The sequence below is a fragment of the Schistocerca serialis genome, chromosome 7, assembly GCF_023864345.2.
Source record: "Schistocerca serialis cubense isolate TAMUIC-IGC-003099 chromosome 7, iqSchSeri2.2, whole genome shotgun sequence".
Lineage (NCBI taxonomy): Eukaryota > Metazoa > Arthropoda > Insecta > Orthoptera > Acrididae > Schistocerca > Schistocerca serialis.
In genome coordinates this window covers 87050406-87072747 of record NC_064644.1, presented here as the reverse complement: position 1 = coordinate 87072747, position 22342 = coordinate 87050406, and the positions used below count along the sequence as shown (strand labels likewise).

The window sequence follows — 22342 nt, the reverse complement described above, 5'->3', positions numbered from 1 at the left end:
GCGATTGCCGAGCACTTTGCTCGAGCCTCTGTGTCAGAGAATTACCCCCCAGCCTTTTGCACACTCAAACGGCGGCTGGAAGGGAACATCCTCTATTCACTACACGCTGCAGTGAATCCTATAATGCCCCATTTACAGAGTGGGTGCTCCTCAGTGCCCTTGCACATTTCCCTGACACAGCTCCTCGACCTGATGGCATCCACAGCCAGATGATTAAACATCTCTCATCTGACTACAAGCGACATCTTCTCATCATCTTCTACCAGATATGGTGCGATGGCGTCTTTCCATTGCAATGGTGGGAGAGCACCATCGTTCCGGTGCTCAAACCCCATAAAAACCTGCTTCATGTGGATAGCTATCGGCCCATCAGCCTCACCAATGTTATTTGTAAGCTGCTGGAATGTATGGTATGTCAGTGGTTGGGTTGGGTTCTGGAGTCGTGTGGCTTGCTGGCTCCATGTCAGGGCGGCTTCTGCCAGGATCGCTCGACCACTGATAATCTTGTATCCATCGAGTCTGCCATCCGAACAGCCATTTCCAGACGGCAACACCTGATTGCCGTCTTTTTTGACTTACATAAAGCGTACGACATGACTTGGCGACATCATATCCTTGCCACATTGTATGGGTGGGGGCTCCAGGGACCACTCCAGATTTTTATCCAAAACTTCCTGTCGCTCCATACTTTCCATGTCCAAATCGGTGACTCCCATAGTCCCATCCATATTCAGGAGAATGGAGTCCCGCAGGGCTCTTAATTGAGTGTGTCTCTATTTTTAGTGGCCATTAACGGTCTAGCAGCAGCTGCCGGGCCCTCTGTTTCACCTTCTTTGTATACAGACGACTTCTGCATTTCGTACTGCTGCTCCAGTACTGTTGTTGCTGAGCAGCGCCTCCAGGGAGCCATCCACAAGGCACAGTCATGGGCTCTAGCCCACGGCTTCCAGTTTTCAGCTGTAAAGTCGTGTGTCATGCAATTCTGTCGTCGTCATACCGTTTATCCGGAACCTGCACTTTACCTTAATGATGATCCACTCACTGTAGTGGAGAGTTATCAATTCCTAGGACTGGTTTTTGTGGCTCGATTGACTTAGCTCCCTCATCTTCGTCAGCTTAAGCAGAAGTGCTGGCAGCACCTCAATGCCCTCCATTGCCTGAGCAACAACAATTGGGGTACAGCTCACTGTACGCTTCTGCAGCTCTACAGAGCCCTTGTCGAATCCCGAATTGACTATGGAAGTGTGGTTTGTGGTTCGGCAGTGTCTTCAGCATTGCATTAACTCACCCTGTGCACCACTGTGGGGTTCAATTAGCGACAGGAGCTTTTAGGACGAGTCCGGTGACCAGCGTACTGATGGAGGCTGGTGTCCATCCGCTGCAGATCAGACGTGTGCAACTGCTCACCAGTTATGCAGCACACATTCATAGTTCCCCTGAGAATCCGAATTAATGTCTCCTTTTCCCGCCCGCAGCAGTACATCTCCTGCATCGGCGGCCCAGACCGGGGCTAACGATTGCGGTTCGCGTGCGATCCCTTCTCTCCGAACTGGAGTCGTTCCCCTTACCACCTCTACTTGTGGCCCATTCACGTACACCTACATGGTGCATCCCTCGGCTGCAGCTTCATCTGGACTTTTTGCATGGCCCTAAGAACTCCATTAACCCCGCCACTCTCCGCTGTCACTTCCTCTCGATTCTTGACGTGTTCCAGGGCTCTGAAGTGGTTTACACCAATGGCTCAATGACTGATGGTCACATAGGCTTCACATATGCTCATGGAGGGCATATTGAGCAGCACTCCTTGTCAGTTGGCTGCAGTATTTTCACTGCAGAGCTGGTGGCCATGTCTTGTGCTCTTGAGTACATCTGCTCATGCCCTGCCGAGTCATTTCTCCTGTGTACTGACTCATTGAGCAGCCTACAAACTATTGACCAGTGCTACCCTCGCCACCCTCTAGTAGCGTCCATTCAGGAGTCCATCTATGCCCTGAAACAGTCCCGCCATTCCGTGGTGTTTGCGTGGACCCCAGGACAAGTCGGAATCCCCAGCAACGAACTTGCCAACAGGCTGGCCAAACAGGCGACGCAGAAACCGCTTCTGGAGATAGGCATCTCTGAAGCTAACCTGTGTTCTGTCTTACACCGTAGGGTTTTCCAGCTTTGGGAGACAGAATGGCATAACAGCACACACAACAAACTGCATGTCATTAAGGAGACTACGACTGTGTGGAAGTCTTCCTTGCAAGCCTCTCACTGGGAATCAGTTGTCCTCTGCCGGCTCAGCATTGGCCATACGTGGCTAACGCATGGTTACCTACTCCATCGCGAGGACCCACCTCAGTGTCGCTGTAGCTCCCAAATGACAGTCGTCCACCTCTTGCTGGACTGCCCACTTTTAGCCGCTCTGTGGCAGACTTTTAACTTTCCCAGCACCCTGCCTTTGGTGTTGGGCGACAATGCCTCCACAGCAGCTTTAGTTTTACGTTTTATCCGTGAGAGTGGGTTTTATACTTATGTGTAGGTTTTAGCGCATGTCCTTTGTCCCTCTGTGTCCTCCATCGTAGTGCTTTTAGGGTGGAGGTTTTAATGTGTTGCAGAGTGGGTGGCTTTCCCTTTTTATTCTCGTGGTTGGCCAGCCACTGTAATCTACTCTCGTGTTTTACTCTCTTCTGTTTCTAGCGTCTCTCTTTAGTTTTCTTATCCTCTTTTGTTCCTTTTAGTGTTTGTTGCCTTCCCTTTGTTCTTGTGGCTTTTCCTTTCTTTCTGTTTTGTGTTATATGTTTCATCCATTTTATTCTCACCCTTGTGGCATTGTTTTATTAGGAACAAGGGACCAATGACCTCGTAGTTCGGTCCCTTCTCCCACCTTTAAACCAACCAACTGCTGCCTCTGACTGGAGTTGACAGGAGACCACAACAATACATGATTCAAAGGGCAAATAGGTTGCAGTACAGTCAACAGACTGCGTTTGAACAAAAGGATTGTGCACAGGAGACAGTGGCCCATATCACTTGTGAGATCTAGTGGGCTGCTGCATAGTCCATCCTCCAGTCCAGCAACCAGCTCAGATGATGGTGTGTACCTTGGTGGAATGACAGCTGTCACTTGGCATTCAGAGCCACATGAACAGCTCTGTGGAACTTCAAACACCATCCAACTACAGAAAACCTTCTTGCGATCAGATCTGTTAGAGCACATGTAAGGCAAGTGATAAAAGAACAGAGGAGGAATTCCTTGAAGGAATTCACAAGTTCCATTAATCGATCCATTTCCACTGTGCAAGTTTAGGAATCAGTCATGTAGATTTCAGGCAAGGACAATACACATACCTTTACGGCCTTGTCAAGAAATGAGGTCTTGGTGGACGTGCCTAAAGACATGGCTTATGTTTTAGCTGAACCTTTTTTACAGTCATTGTGTCATCCAAACAAGATCGTTCATTTCAGGTGTTCTGTAGGATTGCGGAGATGAGGAAGCTCCATGTCTTCTCGCATTATGGGGAAATCTACAACCCTCCATTCTCCATGTGTGAACTGGAATCAGCTCTGTCCACAGCCAGACACACTGTTCCAGGAGCTGATGAGATTGATTATGTCTTACTCCATCATCTGTGCCCTGAAGCAAAAGGACAGCTCCTCTCGTGTGTCAGATGTGGTTTAATGGACAGTACCTCATGACTTGTAAGGAGACAATATTCCATTATGGAAACCAGGCAAGGACCGTAGCACCCCTAACAGTTATTGGAGTGTAGTCCTTACCAGTTGTATGGGTAAGACTCTTGAACTCGTGGTCAACCACTGCCTCATCTGGCTGCTTGAATCCCAAGGTCGCCTGAGCCGCCCCCCAGTGCGGTTTCAGGTGTTAATGTTCCACCCTTGACAACTTAATTCTGGTGGAGACAGCGATACAGGAGTCCTCCTTATGCCAAAACCACTTGTTTTTTGTGTTTTTTGACCTTAAAAAGCATATGACACTACTTGGAGGTACAACATCCTTCTCCAACTTCACAAATGGGGACTACATGGACGACATCCGCCGCTTCTTATCCACTCCTTCCTCGAGGACCGGTACTTTCAATATCGTATTAATGATGCCTTGTCTGTCTGTTACGTTCAAGAGAATGGGGTCGCCGAAGGCAGGGTACTCAGTGTCACGTTGTTTGCCATTGCTATCAGTGGCATTTCCTCCACAGTCAGGAACCCTGTCGAATGGTTTTTGTTTGTGGATGACTTCACAATCTTCTACCCTTCCTCCAATCTTTCAATGACGACAGGACAGCTACAGCTGACCATCAGGAGGCTGAAAACATGGGCTAAGACAACTGGTTTTCAATTCTCACCAAAGGAGATTATGTGTGTCTATTTTAACCATGCTTGTCGAAGTTTTAACCAACCAGTGCTCACAATGTGGGGGGGGGGGGGGGTATAATATTTTACAGTTTTCAGAAAACTGTACACTTTTTCACTCTAAAGTGCCTCTCGTCATTGAATGTTTTGAAATGCCCCAGTGGAAAAGCAGGGGGAGCTGATAGGTCCCACCTCCTGCAGTTTTATGGGGCATTTGTTCAATCACGTTTGGAGTATGGCAGCATGGTCTATGGATCAGCCCATATTTCCTACCTCAAAATGTTAGACTCTGTCAATCATGAGGGAATTCGGGTATCGACTGGCGCCTTTTGGACCAGTCCGGTCTAGAGTCTGTGTGCAGAAGCTGGTCAACCACCAATCTTTCCTTTTGGCTTGACAGGTGGTGAGAATCTCAGCATTACTGAAGTCAATGGCATTTAGTGCTGTGGTCCACCCCAACTTTGAATGGATTTCAGGAATTGGTCCCATGCAACCAAGCCATTCGGGCTACATGCTATTGACTGCCTGAAAGATCTGGATTTTCAGACCTCCGAATACACAGCCAGGTAGGGAACGTGTTGCCGCCTCAGTGTCTTCAGAGGCTCAGAACTTGCTAAGGTGCAAGAAAACTTGTTCTCCAGGTTACAATTTTACAGCTTTGTTTTCTTCCATTTTAAGTGTGTACCACAGTTTTATCATTGTTTATACAGAGGATCTCAGAAAGAGGATGTCCTTGGTTGTTCCACTGTTTTATATGATACGGTTTTCAAAGTGTGTCTTTCGGAAAAATTTACAAATTATGTTGCAAAGTTAAATGGCATTATGATGGCAATGGAGAGGATTCACAGGCATCACTATACAAGGTTTCTTGTCTGTTCCGGCTCACTTAATACAATACAAGTACTTCACCAAATGCAGCCTGTAGACCAGCTGATTCCGCTCATCCACGACTCCTTACAGCAGCTCCAACACGGTGGCAAGGTGGTGATCCTTTTGCTGGTTACCTGGCCACACTGGGATACAGGGAAATGACATGGCCGACAAAGGAGCCGAAGAAGTGTGTCGGGATGGTGTTGTCCATCAATGTCCCATCCCATTGGATGCTGTCATCTCATTTTCTGATAGACGCATCATGTGTCAGTGGGAGACTGATTGTTGCAGGTGACAGAAAACAAACTGTGGATGCTCAAATTGACCACACAGGCATGGCAGACTTTGTCAGCCTCACTGCTGGAAGGAGGTTTTGCTTACCAGGTTGTGCATTGGACATAGCATCTTAACACGTGGCTTCCTCGTCTGGTGGGAAGATCCACCACTCTGTGAGGTTTGTGGTGTGCCACATTCAGTTTAGCATATTTTGGCAACACGTGTCTTATATACTGATATGAGGGCAGCCATCAGTCTCGATGGAGCTCTGCCCACCATCCTCACCTTATTCCAGTGTTACAAGAGTGGTGGAATTTGTGAACTGTCGGGCCTCGCCCCTAAATTGGTGGGGAAGAGAGGCAGACTAATGCATTATAAACTGCTCTGCATGTGGGACAGCCTTCGTACCCACCCTTGAGACTGGCATGCTGCCTTTTTGTCAGGGCACTTTTGACCAGGATGTTGAGTGCCCCTCACCTAAAATCATTACAATCATGAAACCAAAAGAAGGCATTTGCATAAATATTTGAGAACAAAAATATTGTAAATATAATAACATATGAATATTTAGCAGTCATTGTACAGATGGAAAATGAAGCGGTGTCACAAGCACAATATTGAACCCCTCCGTTAACCATCGGTCTTGCTGTGGTGAGGTGGCTGGTGTGCCTCAACGAAACAGTTATGCATACCATAGGTACCACCAGTTTGGAGAGAGACTTGACATATGGGTCCTGAAGAACAGGGACAGCTGCCATTCATTAGTTTAAGGGGCAACAGTCTGAACGACTGATCTGGCTTTTTAATATTGGTGTGCGCACTATTGAAAGCGCGGGGGAAGCCATAACCATTATTTATCAAGAACATGGAGCACTACTTTACGTTTTAATGGTAATGATGTCCTCTTGGATAAAATATTGTGGAAGAAAAATAGTTCCCCATTCAGATCCCTAAACATAGACTACTGAGGAGAATGTCATCAGAACACCAAATATTGGCATTCTACAGTTTGGAGTGTGTAATGTTAAGTCAGTTAATCTGGCAGGTAGGTTAGAAAACTTGAAAAGGGATATGGATATGCTAAAGGTAAATACTGCAGAAATTAATGAAGTACAGTGGCAGAAGGAACAGAATTGGTAGTTAGGTGAGTATAGGGTTATCAGTAAAAGATCGTGAAGGTGTGACACCATAGCAGGACTAATAATGAATCAGAACAGAGGAACGTGGGTGAACTGTGTTCACTTTAGTGAACACGTTATTGTAGCCAAGGTGACACTCGCTAGAATAGCAGATGTATATATATATATATATCTGCTAGCTCCATAGATGATGAATTTGAAAGAATGTATTATGAGAGGAAATATATTATTCAGATCATTACAGTACAGGAGGCGAAAATTTAATTGTGTATGGAGACTGGTATTTGATAGCAGTAGTGTGAACACAAGGCCTGGGGAAAGCATAAAAGGGGAATTCGCCTAATAGAACTGTGTGCAAATCACAGTTTAATTATTGCAAACATATAATGAGTGATGGTAATATAAATGGAAGAAATCTGGAGACACTGGAAGGTTTCAGATAGGTTATCTAGTGGTAACACAGACTGCAAAAGAAGATTTTAAACTGTAGGGTGGACTCTGATCCTAATTTATTGCTTATGAGCTGCAGATAAATACTGAAGAAATTGCAGAAAAAAATTGGAATTGGAGATGTGACCTGGATCAGTTGAAAGGTAGTTTCAAATGGAGCATTAGGTAGCTATTGACTGCTCTGAGAGATGAAATACTGAAGATGATGAAGGATCAGATCAGCAAAAAGACAAAACTGTAGAAATCCTCATATAACCCATAGGATATTGCATTTGAAGAAATGAGTTGATATAAAAATGCAGCAAATCATAGTAGGCAAAAGGAAATGCAGGCATCTAAAAAATACATCAGTGTACCATACCAGTTTTTGGACTGAAGACAACAACAGTAATATATCATTATAAATTAGATAAACCAGTATGGATTATTAAATAACAACGGTATGGTAGTTATGCTTTGTGAAGCAAATTTTGTTTGTTGCTGTGGTATTCCTCATTAAAAACTACAGCGATTAAAACATTTTTAAAGACTTTGTCTGAATGCAGAATTACATAAGAATGCTGCACAACATGAAAAGCATAATAGGTTTGACTCTTGTATTTTTATAGGTGGCTGTTTACTGTACCTTTTCACATTTACAGCTCTACAAGCCCGTTTATGGTGTGTGGTGGAGGGTACTTGTGGTAGCACCATCACTTGCCTGCTCCCTGTTCCATTCACAAATGGATCACAGGACAAGTGACAATCAGTAAACCTCCATATGAGCTGTACTTACTGTGATTTGTCTCATTGTCATCATTCTATGATGTGTGGGTGGGAGAAAGTGTACAAGGTGATTTTTTTCGACTCTGTACAAACTCTTGGGATTGGTTGATGAGAGGATACGGAACAAAAAAAGTTCTAATGAACTTACCATCCAGAAAAGCATGGTTTCCATGCTAGAGACCATTTATTCAGTCATAAATTGTTACGGAGACTGTGGTCTAATGTGCGCTGTACCATGCAGCCACAGTTACAGTGTGTGGAAAATGGCTTGCATGTGCTTCAGTGCATGTGTGTACATACACAGAGTGTTCTGTCTTACACGTTCAAGTCAGTCAGTACAGCAATTCAAAAAAGAGAGGGATTGAGAGAATGAGATTAAACTTCTCTCCTCCATACCTCCTCTGTGTTACCACAGATGACTTGTCACTCATATCATTTGTACTACAATTGCAGTACAACGATGTGCCTATTTGCTTCCACCGCTGTGAGTGGAATGCATAAGTTCTAATAAATGTTCACCTGCCTGGAGTCTTCTGTAGTTGTCCCCTGCACAGGAAGCAGCACATAGGTCATGAATTCGTTATCTTGAGGCTGTAAGAAAATCTTAGTGAGGAATGATATTACATGAATAACTAAATTTTCAGTTATTTTTGTTTATATGGGATGCCACTTGCTTTTTATTAGAAACTGCACAATTACATTCCACTTTAGAGTCCCAAGTAATTTCCAGTCTTCAACAAGATAATTAACTGCGTATTTCCGTAAATACTATCATACGGTTCTCGACTTCATGTCCAAATAACCAGAGTTTGTTGACACCATCTGTGGCAGACATGTCTGTCCTCTGACACTGCCAAACCAGCTATGATCTTGCAGCCGAACAATTTTGCCCGCCACCCGAGTTAAGCATGACCCAAAGATAAGCAAAGTGCCTCGTCTGCCTTTTTGTTTAGCAGGTATTCATTATTCTGCTGGTTGTTAATCCTTGTGAAATAATGGAATGATAGTACACTGTTGAGAGATGGTTTAATTTGAAATGGAAGTAAATGCACTGTTCAGCTTGTCCAATATTAATAACAGAACATTATTATTTTGGCATGTAACTTCTGAATGCAGCAGCCAATTGTGCAGAGAAGGACCACAATTTAGGCTGTAACCACCTGTCATCGGTACCTCACACCACATTATGTCATCTTGCCATTGCTGCATTCTCAACTGCTCTAAGAAGAGCTTCTTGCACCTGAATATGATGGCCGGAAATCCAGAAATATTACTCCAGGCAGCATCTGAACAGTGTCAAAGGCAGCATGAGTAAGCTGTTCCGGTGTCTCCACATCTGGAGTGGGCTCTGCATACACGATGCTTTTGAGATAGCTCCATAACCAGAAACCTCATAGGTTGAGATCCGGTGAATGAGCAGGCTATGCAACTGGACCCCTTAGTCTGATCCGTCAACAAGGGAAGACACTATTGAGATGCGTCCACATTTTAACAGTGAAGTGGGCTGGAGCACCACCATGTAGCTGCCACATAACCCTTCAAATCATCAATGCCACTTCTTCCAGAAATGCCGATAGTTCCAGCCTGTTAGGCGACGTAAAGGAAGGAAGACTGGTCCCAAAATGAGGTTGTCAGTTATCCTGTCCCACATATTCCAGCTGCACCGATGCTGATGATTTGCTGTGACCATACGATGGGGGTTTTGCGTACTATCCCACAGATGACTGTTATGAAAGTTGAAGATACCTCTCAGCGTAAGGATGGTGTCATCTGTGAGTAGGGTGAATGACGCAAATCCCGGAATTGTTGAGCCTGATGAAGAAACCACTGACAAAACTGCTCCAGATGTGGAAATTCTGTCGGTAGTAAGCCCTGCACACGCTTTAAGTGATCAGGGTAGTAAAAATTGTCATGGAGAATGTTCCACTTGGTCATCGGGGTTACCCTGTACTGGCAGGCCAACTGCCTGATACTTACATGGCGGTTACTGCCGACAGTGTTAATCACATTTTCGTCCAAGTCTGATGTGGAACATTTCAGGTACATCCTTAACAATTTCTTGATTCCTGAAATGACTGTCTCAAATGGACGATGAAACACTATTACAAACATTGAATGCTGTGGTTGTTGTCGGTGGGAATAGGTTGCTACCTGGCACCCATTGCCATTTGCCTTTCTGTAAGTAAATACCATGTTGGCGAGCTCTGGATTTGAATATGGAACCACTGTGTACAATGCTGTATCACATCCACTGCAAGGTGAGTCAGTGAGAGAAGTGAATTGGACACAACATTACCAATTACTATGCCAGGAGAGGGCACGATGTATGAGGAACAGTACCGCATTCTAGGAGGAAACCATGCATACTGTAACTGTAGCTGCATGGTACAGTGCGTATTAGACCGCAATCTCCGTAATGAAGTATGATTGAATAAATTGTCTCTAGCATGGAAACCATGCATTTCTGGACGTAAGTTTATTGCACCTTTTTTTGTTCCGTATCCTCTCATCGATCAGTCCTTAGAGTTTGTACGTGGGGGGGGGATCACCTGCATATTGCTCAGCAGTTTTTGGATCATACAATCTCAAAATTACAACTCTAAAACACCTTATTGGTGGGTAAAAGGTTCTCTTGCAGTGTCTACCACTGGATTTTGTTGCTCATTTCTATAGCATTCTTGCATTTACTAAATGAATCTGTAACAAAATGTGCTGCTCTTTTCTTTTTTCTATCTTCTCTCTCTCTCTCTCTCTCTCTCTCTCTCTCTCTCTCTCTCTCTGTCTCTCTCTTCTATTAATCCTACCTGGTAAAGGTCTTCTATTAATCCTACCTGGTAAAGGTGCCACACTAACAACATTACCCGAGAATGGGGAGAACAAAGGTTTAATAAAGCCACTTGCGTTTCTGTACAATTGTTCCGTCGACTCTCAGCCTAACCGTAATAGTTTGTTTCATGTCATCATTGCATTTTGTCACTTTGAACATCTACTCTTACATTTTTTATAGTTAATGTCAATACAATTTTTCCTGTCTGACAACTATAATAGTAGTCCATATCAGTAGCCTTTGTTTGCTATGAAATTACTGTTGAATAAAGAATGCGGGGTGAGGGGGACTGTACTTATTTACTTACCACAGTATAGTAAGTGTTAGCCTATGTCTACCAATACTTCGTGTCGTTTTGCCCCCCCCCCCCCCCCCTCCCGGTTCTAGTAGTTTGATTAGGGATTCACTTTAGGGATCTTACCCATAAAACATTTTATTTTATATCCAATGAAATGATAAAAACTTGTACATTCTTTCCAGGATTTGGGACAGAACTCATGGTGGGCAGCTAGGCTGCTTATCTCACTCGTCGAGTTCCAGACATACAATATTCTGAGGCTGGTCGCCTTTGTGGAGATTGTCCTGATGCCAATTGCCGTTTTGTTAATACTTGTGTAAGTTTTCTTCATGATCTTAAAATTAAGATATAAATTTTAAAATGTGTATCAGTTACTCACTCTGTACATGGAGCAAGCAGTAGTAGAAACCAAGAAAATTTTGTAAAGGAAATGAAAGTTAAAGGGAAGTGGTAAGAACTTTAAGGTTTGCTGATTTCAATATAATGAATGGCAAAGGACTTGGAAGATCATTTGAATAAATGGATAGTGTCTTGGAAAGAGGTTATAACATAAATGACAATGAGAGTAAAACAAGGATGATGGAATGTAGTCCAATAAAATCAGATGATACTGAGGGTTCTAGATTAGGAAATGAGATATTGAAAGAAGCAGACAAGTTTAACTATTTAGTGAAGTGAAATATGTAGAGGTGGCAGAGGTAAGGAGGGCTGGCAATAGCAAGAAAAGCTCTCTTGAAAAAAGGGAATTTGTAAACATCAGATATAAATATGAGCTGCTGGTCTTGGGTGCAAGATAGTTTAAGAATGTTGAACACGAAATGTCAGTTTCAAACATGAAGATTGTTGAACTTTCTCAAACACCAGTGGATCATTGTATTATGTTGAGAAGTTTCAGATCTTGTCCTAACATGTGAACAAGGAATTGATTCATGGTGTGCCATTTCAGCATTAAGGAATGGTGTAATCATAAATTGTGCCCCTTTTTATTACTAATTTTTTGTTCTGATAAAAATTTAGTCACTTGTACAGCAGTGATTCAAAGCCTTCCATTTTTAATGCACCTTACAGATATCAGCATCAATAGACAGAGAACAAAAAAGGAACTATTACTCACTGAAACATCAAATAATTTAACTTAAACATTAGTTGCAGAATTTGCCAGCACTTAATAGAATGCAGAAGCTGGTAGTAAGATCACAGAACAGAATGAGATTCATTGCCTGCTAGCGTGCCACTGTTCTTCTTTAACAGGTTTGTTATAGGTTTTCTCAACTCGTGGGAAAAATTGATTTCTCCATTTCAAGTGGCCAGACAATGTAGGAGTTCGAAAACCCACTAAAACTCATCCTTCGTATTTGGTTCCTGATTACATACTACAAGGTGATTCAAATGAGTTTTTTTGTTTATTATTATGCAAATGATATAATAAGAAAAATTACACATACATCATTTTCCAGTGTAGTCCCCAGATGTGTAACGCACACATTTCATGACTTTGGAATTGCATGGATACCTCGTGAGAAGAATTCTTTTGGTTGTGAATAAGCATTTGCGCACCACGATTTTCACCTCGTCATCATTTCTGAAATGCTTGCCTCCCAGCACTTCACTGAGCGCTCCGAACACATGAAAGTCACTCAGGGTGAGGTCTGGCGAATAAGGTGGATGTTAAACACATTCATATTTCATCTCCCTTATTGTTGCTTCAGTTGAGTGAACAGTATATGGACAAACATTTTTGTGTTGCTTGTCATTTACTCAGTTACTCAGGGCAAGATGACTTCATAGCATATTTGAGTGTGAATTACTGGTCACTGTTAACCTCCTTTCCATGTAATGTTCCAGAATTATTTCTTTTGCATCCCAAAAGAAAGTGAGCATTACTTTTCCTGCTGAAGGTTAAGTGCAGAATTTATTTTTGGCCCCCCTGCTCGTTCAGGGGTAAGAATAGGCCTGCGGTATTCCTGCCTATTGTAAGAGGCGACTAGAAGGAGTCGCTCAAATGTTTCGGCCCTTATGTGATGGTCCCCCGTTGGGTTTGACCTCCATATCTCAAAATTATTCCAAAGAGTGAGCCGATTGGGGAAGGGCACCTTACTTGCTGCATTGTGTCCATCGTGCGTTGAGACCTTTCGCCAGCTTATTTGTCGTTGCATTGCAGTCCTGCCCGCTCTCCATCTCTCCATGGATACGTTTCTGTGTGCACTTTCCGCCATGCAATGTGCAGTACGGTTGTGTGCACTGATGACGACCATGGACTAATTGTCACCTAATATCCAGCATGGTAGCCAGTCCGTTGTGGTGGGGCCACCATGTACCCTGTTGGTTGTAGCCCCCTGACAACACAGGGGTTGCTGTACTGATGCCTGCACCATTAGCTCCCCACATATGCCAAGGAGTAGATACCCATCTCCCTGGGCCATCAGGACTCCCGGCAATGGCCATCCTGCCAGGTGACCCTTGCTGTTGCTGGGTGGCACCCATGGGGAGGGCCCTTGATCGGAGTAGGTGGCATCAGAGTGGATGACACGCAATGAAGCGTGGCGTGTCTTCTCTTGCTGGTGGCCAACCACCAGCAGCCTCTAAGTGTTCGAGGGCTCACTTTAAAGCTAACATGTATGACCCCAAATCGTTCCCCTCCCTGGCCGCATCATGGGAGGAACGTAAGGCTATAAATGATAGCGAAACATATTTGCCTCGGTATCTCATCTCTACCAGAGCTGATGAAGAATCCTTAGTGTCTGTGAAGCCTCAGTTCTTTGTAGAGTGTTTAGAGGACAAGTGCGGGGAGGTGGATGGCTTGTCCAAAATGCGGTCCGGGTCAGTCTTGATAAAAACAGCATCCTCTGCCCAGTCATGAGCCTTGCGCGCTTTTAAGAAGCTGGGGGATGTTTCAGTTACTATCACACCCCATAAAAGCTTAAATATGGTCCAGGGCATTATTTTCCACCGGGATCTTCTTTTACAGTCCGATGACGAGCTGTGCGCCAACTTCGAGCAACGAGGTGTCAATTTTGTCTGGTGCGTCCACCAGGGTCCGAGGGATCATCAAGTTGCCTTTATCTTGGCCTTCTAGGGTGACACATTACCTTAGAAGGTCAAGGTGATGGTCTACCGTTGTGATGTCAAGCCATATATCCCTACCCCGATGCGGTGCTTCAAGTGTTGGAAGTTTGGCCATATGTCTTCTCGCTGTGCTTCCAGCCTCATATGTCGTGATTATGGTCGTCCATCCCATCCTGATACTCCATGTGCCCCGCCTCCCATCTGTGTCAACTGCGGAGAGCACCATCCCCCTTGCTCGCCGGACTGTAAGATTCTACAGAAGGAAAGGAAAATAATGGAATACAAGACCCTGGACCGACTGACCTACACTGAAGCTAAGCAGAAATTTGAATGGCTTCATCCAGTGCGCATGACGTCATCCTATGTCGCCACTGTCACTCCTGCTACAGTTCCATCAGCTGCACCACATACAGTCAGCTCTCCGAGCCGAAGGACCACACCTGCCCCCTTGATGGTGGGGGGCACTTCCCTCCCTGTTGCTCCCGCACCACCTAACTCAGGAGCAGCACCCCCTCAACCACTGGGGACGCCAGTCCCCACTTCTAAGCCGGAGAATCGCAAGTCGTCTTCGGCTTCTCCCGCTAGGAAGGGATCCCTTGGGTCACTCCCTTCCCAGGTTCTTACCAGAAGCACAGCAAACACCCACCAGTGGCTGAAGAAGTCACGGGTTGCTGGTTGTCGAGCTTCGTGATCCTCTTCAGTCCCGGAGACTGACTCCAAGAAGCCCTCCCAGCAAGGGCAACCTAGGGAACAGCGTGAGAAAGCGAAATTGAAGACCCTTAAGACCAAGGAACCTGCGGTGGCACCCACTCCACCGCTACCTACAAGCTCTGCGTCTCAGGATGAGGTGGAGATTCTTGATTCTGCTGAGGACCTTGATCTCGCCAGTCCCTCGGACATGATGGATGTCGCTCCTGTCAGTACTCAATCGGTGGCGGCAGGTGACCCAGGAGCATAATTTGCCTCCTCAGTCCCTTCACGCCTTCCTCAGCCATGGACAATGTCATCCTCCACTGGAACTGCAGCAGTTTTTTCCACCATCTTGCTGAGCTCTGACAACTTCTCAGCCTTCACCCTTTCCTCTGCATTGCTCTTCAAGAAACTTGGTTTCCGGCAATGCGAACCTCCGCCCTCCGTGGCTATCGGGGTTATTAAAGGAACCGGGCAGCTTATGAAAGGGATCTGGTGGCGTCTCCATCTACATCCTTCGCTCCCTTCACAGTGATTCTGCCCTTCTACAAACATCTTTAGAGGCTGTCGCTGTTGGGGTGTGGACTCCTCAGGCTGTTACTGTTTGCAGTCTGTATCTTCCACCAGATGGTGATGTCCCGCAGCATGTCCTGGCTGCGCTGATAGCTCAATTGCCACCACCTTTTCTGTTACTTGGCGACTTCAACGCCCATAACCCTCTGTGGGGTGGATCAGTGGCAAAAGGCCGAGGCAGCACCGTTGAGCATGTATTGGCACAGCTTGACCTTTCCCTTTTAAATGATGGTGCCTTCACACATTTCAGTATGGCGCATGACACGTACTCAGCAATCGACCTTTCGATCTGAAGCCCTAGCCTCTTACTGTGTGTCCAATGGAGTGTGCACGACGATTTGTGTGGTAGTGACCGCTTTCCGATCTTTCTGTCACTGCCACAGCGTCACTCTTCTGGGCGCCCCTGCAGATGGGCTATGAATAAGGCTGACCGGGACTTGTTCTCCTCCATTGCCACTCTTGAGCCTCTTTCCAATGACGCCATTGATGCAGTGGTTCACTCGGTCACCACCGGCATTGCTACTGCCGCAGAATCTGCCATTCCCTGTTCTTCTGGGTCCCCTCGGCGGAGGACTGTGCCGTGGTGGTCGCCTGAGATCGCTAAGGTAATTGAAGATCACAGGTGGGCGCTCCAGCGTCACAAGCGGCATCCCTCATTGGAACACCTCATCGCCTTTAAACGGCTCCCTGCACGGGCCTGCCACATCATTCACCACCACACCCAGGAGTGCTGGGAAAGGTATGTCTCCACCATTCCTTACCTCTCCATCGCGGGTTTGGGCCAAGATTAGGCGACTGTATGGCTATCGGACCCCCGTCAGCTTCCCTGTGCTTTCACCGAATGGGGCAGTCTGTATTGAATCCGAGGCCATTGCAAACCGCTCAGCAGAGCATTTTGCTCAGAGTTCTGCTTCTGCGAATTACCCACTGGCCTTCTGCTCCCTGAAAGAGCGGTTGGAACGTTGAAGCATTTCATTTCACATGCGCCCCCCTGAATCGTACAATGTTCCGTTCAGTGAATGGGAATTCCAAAGTGCCCTCACTGCTTGCCCTGATACGGCTCCCAGGCCAGATCGCATCCACGGTCAGATGCTCGAACGCCTCTCGGTGGACTGCCAGTGGCGCCTCCTAGACCTTTACAACCATATCTGGGTTGCGGGTGAGTTCCCATCGCAATGGCAGGAAAGCATCGTAATCCCCATTCTGAAACCTGCCAAGAACCCACTGGAGGTGGACAGCTACCACCACATTAGCCTTACCAACATTCTTTGCAAGTTGCTCGAACGCATGGTGAGCCGGCGGTTGAGTTGGCTCCTTGAGTCTCGGGACCTCCTGGCTCTGTCCCAGGGCAGTTTTCGCTGAGGACACTCCACTGACAACTTTGTGTACCTGGCGTCTGCCATTTGGTCAGTCTTTTCCCGGCGACAAAACCTCATCGCCGTCTTTTTCGATCTCACGAAGGCCTACAATACTACTTGGCGACACCACATTCTCGCTACTTTGCATGAGTGGGGTCTTCTGGGACCACTCCCAATTTTTATACAGAACTTTTTATCCTACCGCACTTTCCGAGTTTGCATTGGTGCTTCCCATAGCACACCCCATCCATAAGAGAATGGGGTCCAGCAGGGCTCTGTCTTGAGCGTCCCACTCTTTCTGATTGCCGTCAATGGTCTTGCGCTTGCAGTAGGATCGTCAGTCTCTCTCCTCCTCTATGCTGATGATTTTTGTATTTCTTTCTGCTCCTCTTCTACTGTTGTAGCTGAACACTGTCTGCAGGGAGCTATACAGAAGGCGCAGTCATGATCCCTCAATCACAGCCTCCGGTTTTCGGCCGCCAAAACTTGTGTGATGCACTTCTGTCGCCGCCGTACTGTACAACCCCATCCCGAACTTTACCTCGATGACCAACTACTAGACTTAGTGGAGATTTACCGCTTCCTGGGACTGGTCTTTGATGCCAGCTTAAGTTGGCTTCCGCATATACATCAGCTTAAAGACAAGTGCTGGCTGCATCTCAATCTACTTCGATGCCTGAGCCACACTGACTGGGGTGCTGATTGTTGCACACTACTGCGGATGTACCAAGCCGTTGTACAGTCCCATGTTGATTACGGAAGTGTGCTGTATGGTTCAGCCACCCCTTCTGTACTGCGTCTACTAGACCCTGTCCACCACTGTGGAGTTCGCCTTGCTACTGGAGCCTTTCAATCTAGCCCCGTGAACAGCCTCCTTGTAGAAGCAGGTGTTCCTCCATTGCAGCTCCAGCGGCAACTATTGCTTGCAAACTATACCGCACACATCCATAGTTCACCTTGCCACCCAAATTACCATCTTCTTTTCCCCAACACGGCGGTCCATCTTCCGCAACGGCAACCCAGAATTGGAAATCTCTTCGCTGCTCGTGTCTGGTCATTTCTTCATGACCATGATGCTTCCCCCCCCCCCCCCCCCCCCACCACCTTTCCTGCAGATTCATTTCCATACCCCTCCATGGTCAATACCTTGGCTGCAGCTTTGGCTGGACCTATTGCTTGGCTCCAAAGGCTCAGTCCCACCTGAGGTCCTCCGTCGGACTTTTCTCTCTGTTCTTGGCAAGTTTGGGGGCTCTGCCATCATCTACACTGATGGCTCACTGGTCGACGGTCCTGTTGGCTTTGCTTACACTCATGTTGACCATACAAAACAACGCTCCTTGCTGGTTGGCTGCAGTGTATTCACTGCAGAGCTGGTTGCCCTCTGTCACGCTCTTGAACATATCCGCTCCTGCTCTGGTGTGTCCTAAGTCATTTGTAGTGACTCCTTAAGCAGCCTACAAGCCCTCGGCCAGTGCTTCCCAACTAAAAGGAGTCTCAACCGTTTTGGCCTTTCATGTGTTGGTCCCCATTAGGGTTTGACCTCTATTCTTCCAAATTCAACAGAAGTACGAGCCTTTTGGGGAAGGACACCTTATGTGGTGCACCATCAGTCCTCTGTGCCCTAAGACCTTGGCACTCTTCATCTTCTTGGCGTCGTAACTGCTCCCACCATCCATCATTTTGGGCATACGCGCCTGATGGGTTGCGTAAGTTACACCCTTAGTGCATCACCATCTGCACCCACAATAAATATGGATTTCCCATGGCACCCAACATCCAGCACGGTAGCCAGCCCGTTTTGGTGGGGTTGTCATGTACCCTCTAGGTTGTAGCCCCCTGACGACACAGGGATCATACTGCCGATGCCTGAGCTGCCATCTCCCCACGTAAGCCAAGGAGTAGCTGCCTGCCTTTCTGGTGCATCGGGACTCCCGGCAACGGCCATCCTGCCAGGTGGTGGTCTTTGCTGCGGCTGGGTGGCACCCTTGGAGAGAACCCCTGGTCGGAGTGGATGGCATCGGGGCAGATGATCCGCACTGAAGCAGATGAAGTCTCAATCCAGTGGTCGAACGACCGCCAACGTCTCTAAGCGCGGTAAGGTAGACTTTAACGCTGTGATATATCACCCCAAATCGTTCCCTTCCATAGCCACGCCCTGGGAGGGATGTAGGGCTGCGGACAAACAGGAGCCGTATTCACCGCGATACCTTGTGTGCAGCAGAACCGATGGGGATTCGTTTTTGGGGACTAAGCCTCTCTTCTTTGTGAACAATCTTGAAGATACGTTTGGGGAAGTGGTGTCTCTTTCCAAAATGAGGAGCGGGCCCATCCTGATACAAGCAGCTTCATCTGCACAGTCATGGGCATTACTCACCTGTGAGAAGCTCGGTGACATACCCGTTAACGTCACTCCCCATAAGTCCTTAATTTCGGACCAGGGGATTATCTTTCATAAAGATCTTCTGCTACAGTCTGATGATGAGCTATGGGAGACCCTGGCACGACGAGGTGTACACTTTGTCCGTCATGTCTTTCGGGGGCCCAAGGATAATAGGATCGCTACTGGTGCTTTCATCCTGGCCTTTGAGGGCGACTGCTTGCCCGAGAAGGCCAAGGTCATGATGTACCGGTGTGATGTCAAGCCCTATGTCCCACCCCCTATGCGCTGCTTTCAGTACTGGAAGTTCAGACACATGTCCTCCAGATGCACTGCCAGCCCCACGTGTCGAGATTGTGGATGACCTTCGCATCCCAATGCTCTGTGTGCTCCGCCTCCCACCTGCGTTAACTGTGGAGAGCATCATTCTCTCTGCTCGCCAGACTGTGCAGTCTACCAACGAGAGCGGAAGATACAAGAAATTAAGACCCTGGACCATTTAACTTACCAAGAGGCAAAGAAGAAGCTAGAACGACTCAACCCCACACCTTTGTTGAGGAGTTATGCTGCTGTAACACTGCCGCCACCAGTTCCTGCAAAGAATCCTTTCTCAGTTGGCCCACAGAACAGTCAAGTTACGCCTGCCCCACTGCTGGTAGAGGCCACTCTATCTTCCACTCCTCCCAAAACACCCAGTTTGGGAGCAGTGTGCCCCGAACAACCGGGGACGTCCATCCCCACCTCTCAGCCGGAGAAGTGACAGCCTTCTCCGGCTGCTCAGCCAGAGAAGCAACAGCCTCCTCTGGCCTCACTCGTTTGGAAGGGGTCCCTTCCAAGGACATTACCAGTGTCTCACAAGCCACTAGCCAGTGGCTGAAGAAGCCACCAGCTGCTGATCAAAGGGCTTCACACTCTTCCTCTGTTCCAGACAATATGTCAGGAAAGCCCTCCCAACATGCGAACCCTCCTCCCAAAGACAAGAGAGAGAAGAGGAAGCTCTCTAAGAAGAATAAGGACCCAGTGGTTCCTGCGCCACCACTTCCTGTCAGCTCAGCCTCTGAGGATGTCGAGCTCTTTGTGTCCACTGATGACCTGGATCTCGCCATCTCCTCAGAAACGACGGAAGTTGTGACGTCAGTCACTCAGTCGGTGGCAGCATGTGACCCTGCAAAGTAATTTGCCTTTTCAGTGCCTTCATGCCCCTACAGGACACCCTTTGTACAATCCTCCAGTGGAATTGTGGCGGTTATTTTAGGTATCTACCTGAGCTACAGCAGCTTCTAAACATGACACCTGGTTTCTGCATTGCCCTCCAGGAAACCTGGTTCCCGGCAGTGCGTACCCCTGTCCTTCGTGGATACAGGGGCTATTACTGTAACTGTAGCATTTACAATAGTGTGTCAGGTAGAGCCTGCGTGTATGTCCTTGCCTGTGTATATAGTGCTCCTGTGCACCTTCAAACATCATTGGAAGCTGTGGCTGTCAGAGTAAGGACTACCCAGGACATAACTATCTGCAGTGTCTATCTTCGTGGGAACTCCAAAGTGCCCTGGCATGGTGCCCTGATACAGCCCCTGGGCCAGATGGCATCCACAATCAGATGCTCAAACACCTGTCCCCAGACTGTCAGTGATGTGTTCTTACCATCTTCAACCGCATATGGGGCGATGGTGTCTATCCGTCACAGTGGTGAGAAAGTACCATCGTTCCGGTGCTGAAGCCTGGTAGGGACCCGCTTAATGTGGATAGCTATAGGCCCATCAGCTTAACAAACGCTCTGTGCAAGCTACTGGAACGTATGGTGAGTCGACGGCTGTGTTGGCTGCTCGAGTCTCGGGGTCTCCTGGCTCCATGCCAGAGCGGCTTCCGTCAGGGCCGTTCCACCTCTGATACTGTGGTCTTCCTTGAGTCTGCAGTCTGCACTGCTTACATGGCTTCCACATATTCGTCAGCTCAAGCGTCAGTGCTGGCAGCATCTGAATGCCCTCCGCTGCCTCAGCAACACGACTTGGGGTGCAGATCGTAATATGCTGCTGCGGCTCTGCAAAGCCCTCGTGCTGTCCTGACTCGATTATGGGAGTGTGGCGTATGGCTCAGCGTCGCTCTCAGCATTGCAACTGCTAGACCCCGTTCACCACTGCGGGGTTCGGCAGGTGACAGGAGCATTCTGCACCAGCCCTGTTAATAGCCTACTTGCTGAGGCTGGGTTTCCTCTACCTCGCGTCTGGCGTCAACAACTCTTAGCTAACTATGCTGCACACGTCCATTGTTCGCCCCATCACCCTAACTACCGTCTCCTTTTCACTAATGTGGCAGTCCATATCCCACACCGGCGTCCGCGATCACGACATACAATTGGGATCCGTGTTTGGTCACTACTTAGTGAACTCGAGTCTTTGCCTCTTCCATCTGCTTTCCAGGTCCACCCACATACACCACCTTGGTGTATTCGTCGGCCCCAGCTTTGGCTGGACCTCTCACGATGGCAAAAAGATTCAGTTCCTCCTGCAGTCTTGCGCCGCCAATTTCTTGCTCTCCTAGATGCATCCCATGACTTGGAGATTATCTGTACCGATGGCTCAATGGTTGATGGCCATGTGGGGTACGCTTATGCTCATGCGGACTATGTAGACCAGCACTCCTTGCCGGAAAGCTGCAGTGTTTACACCGCAGAGCTAACAGCCATTTTTCATGCTCTTGAGCGTATCCGTACCGGCACTGGAGAGTCCTTCATCATTTGCAGTGACTCTCTCAGTAGTCTACAGGCTCTTGACCAGTGTTACCCATGCCATCCCATTGTTGTTGCCATCCAGGAGTCCGTTAACGCTCTTGAACAGTGTGGACGTTTGGTGTTGTTCATCTGGACCCCGGGACACGGTGGGATAGTGGGAAACGAACTCACTGACAAATTAGCGAAGAGGCTACCTGCAAACTGACGCTGGAGATCGGCCTACCGGCAACTGATCTCCGATCGGTGTTGTGCCATTGGGTCTTTGGGATGTGAGGAGACAAATGGCGCACTCTCTGCACCCAACAAGCTGCGGCGAGTAAAGGAGACTACGACTGTGTGGGGGTCTTCCATGCGGGCCTCTCGCAGGGATTCTGTTGTTCTCTGTAGGCTCTGCATTGGTCACTCTTGGCTGACGCAGAGTCATCTCCTGCATCGAGAGGACTCCCCTAATTGTTGCTGTGGTGCGAACATGACGGTCGCCCATGTGTTGTTGGAATGTCCTCTTTTAACCGCCCTCAGGCGAACTTTTAATCTCCTAGGTGATTTATCATCTCTTTTAGGTGACAATGTCT

The 22342-nt window shown here is 47.4% G+C and overlaps 1 protein-coding gene across 2 annotated transcripts in view; it reads left to right on the top strand.

Moving 5' to 3' along the window:
- Nucleotides 1-22342, top strand: part of LOC126412205 (Krueppel homolog 2) — a 54119-nt gene that overhangs the window by 15274 nt on the left and 16503 nt on the right. For both annotated transcript variants that reach the window (XM_050081687.1, XM_050081686.1), the window contains one exon: nt 11158-11291. In XM_050081687.1, coding sequence (XP_049937644.1) covers nt 11158-11291 — 134 coding nt within the window. The remainder of the gene's footprint in view (nt 1-11157; nt 11292-22342) is intronic.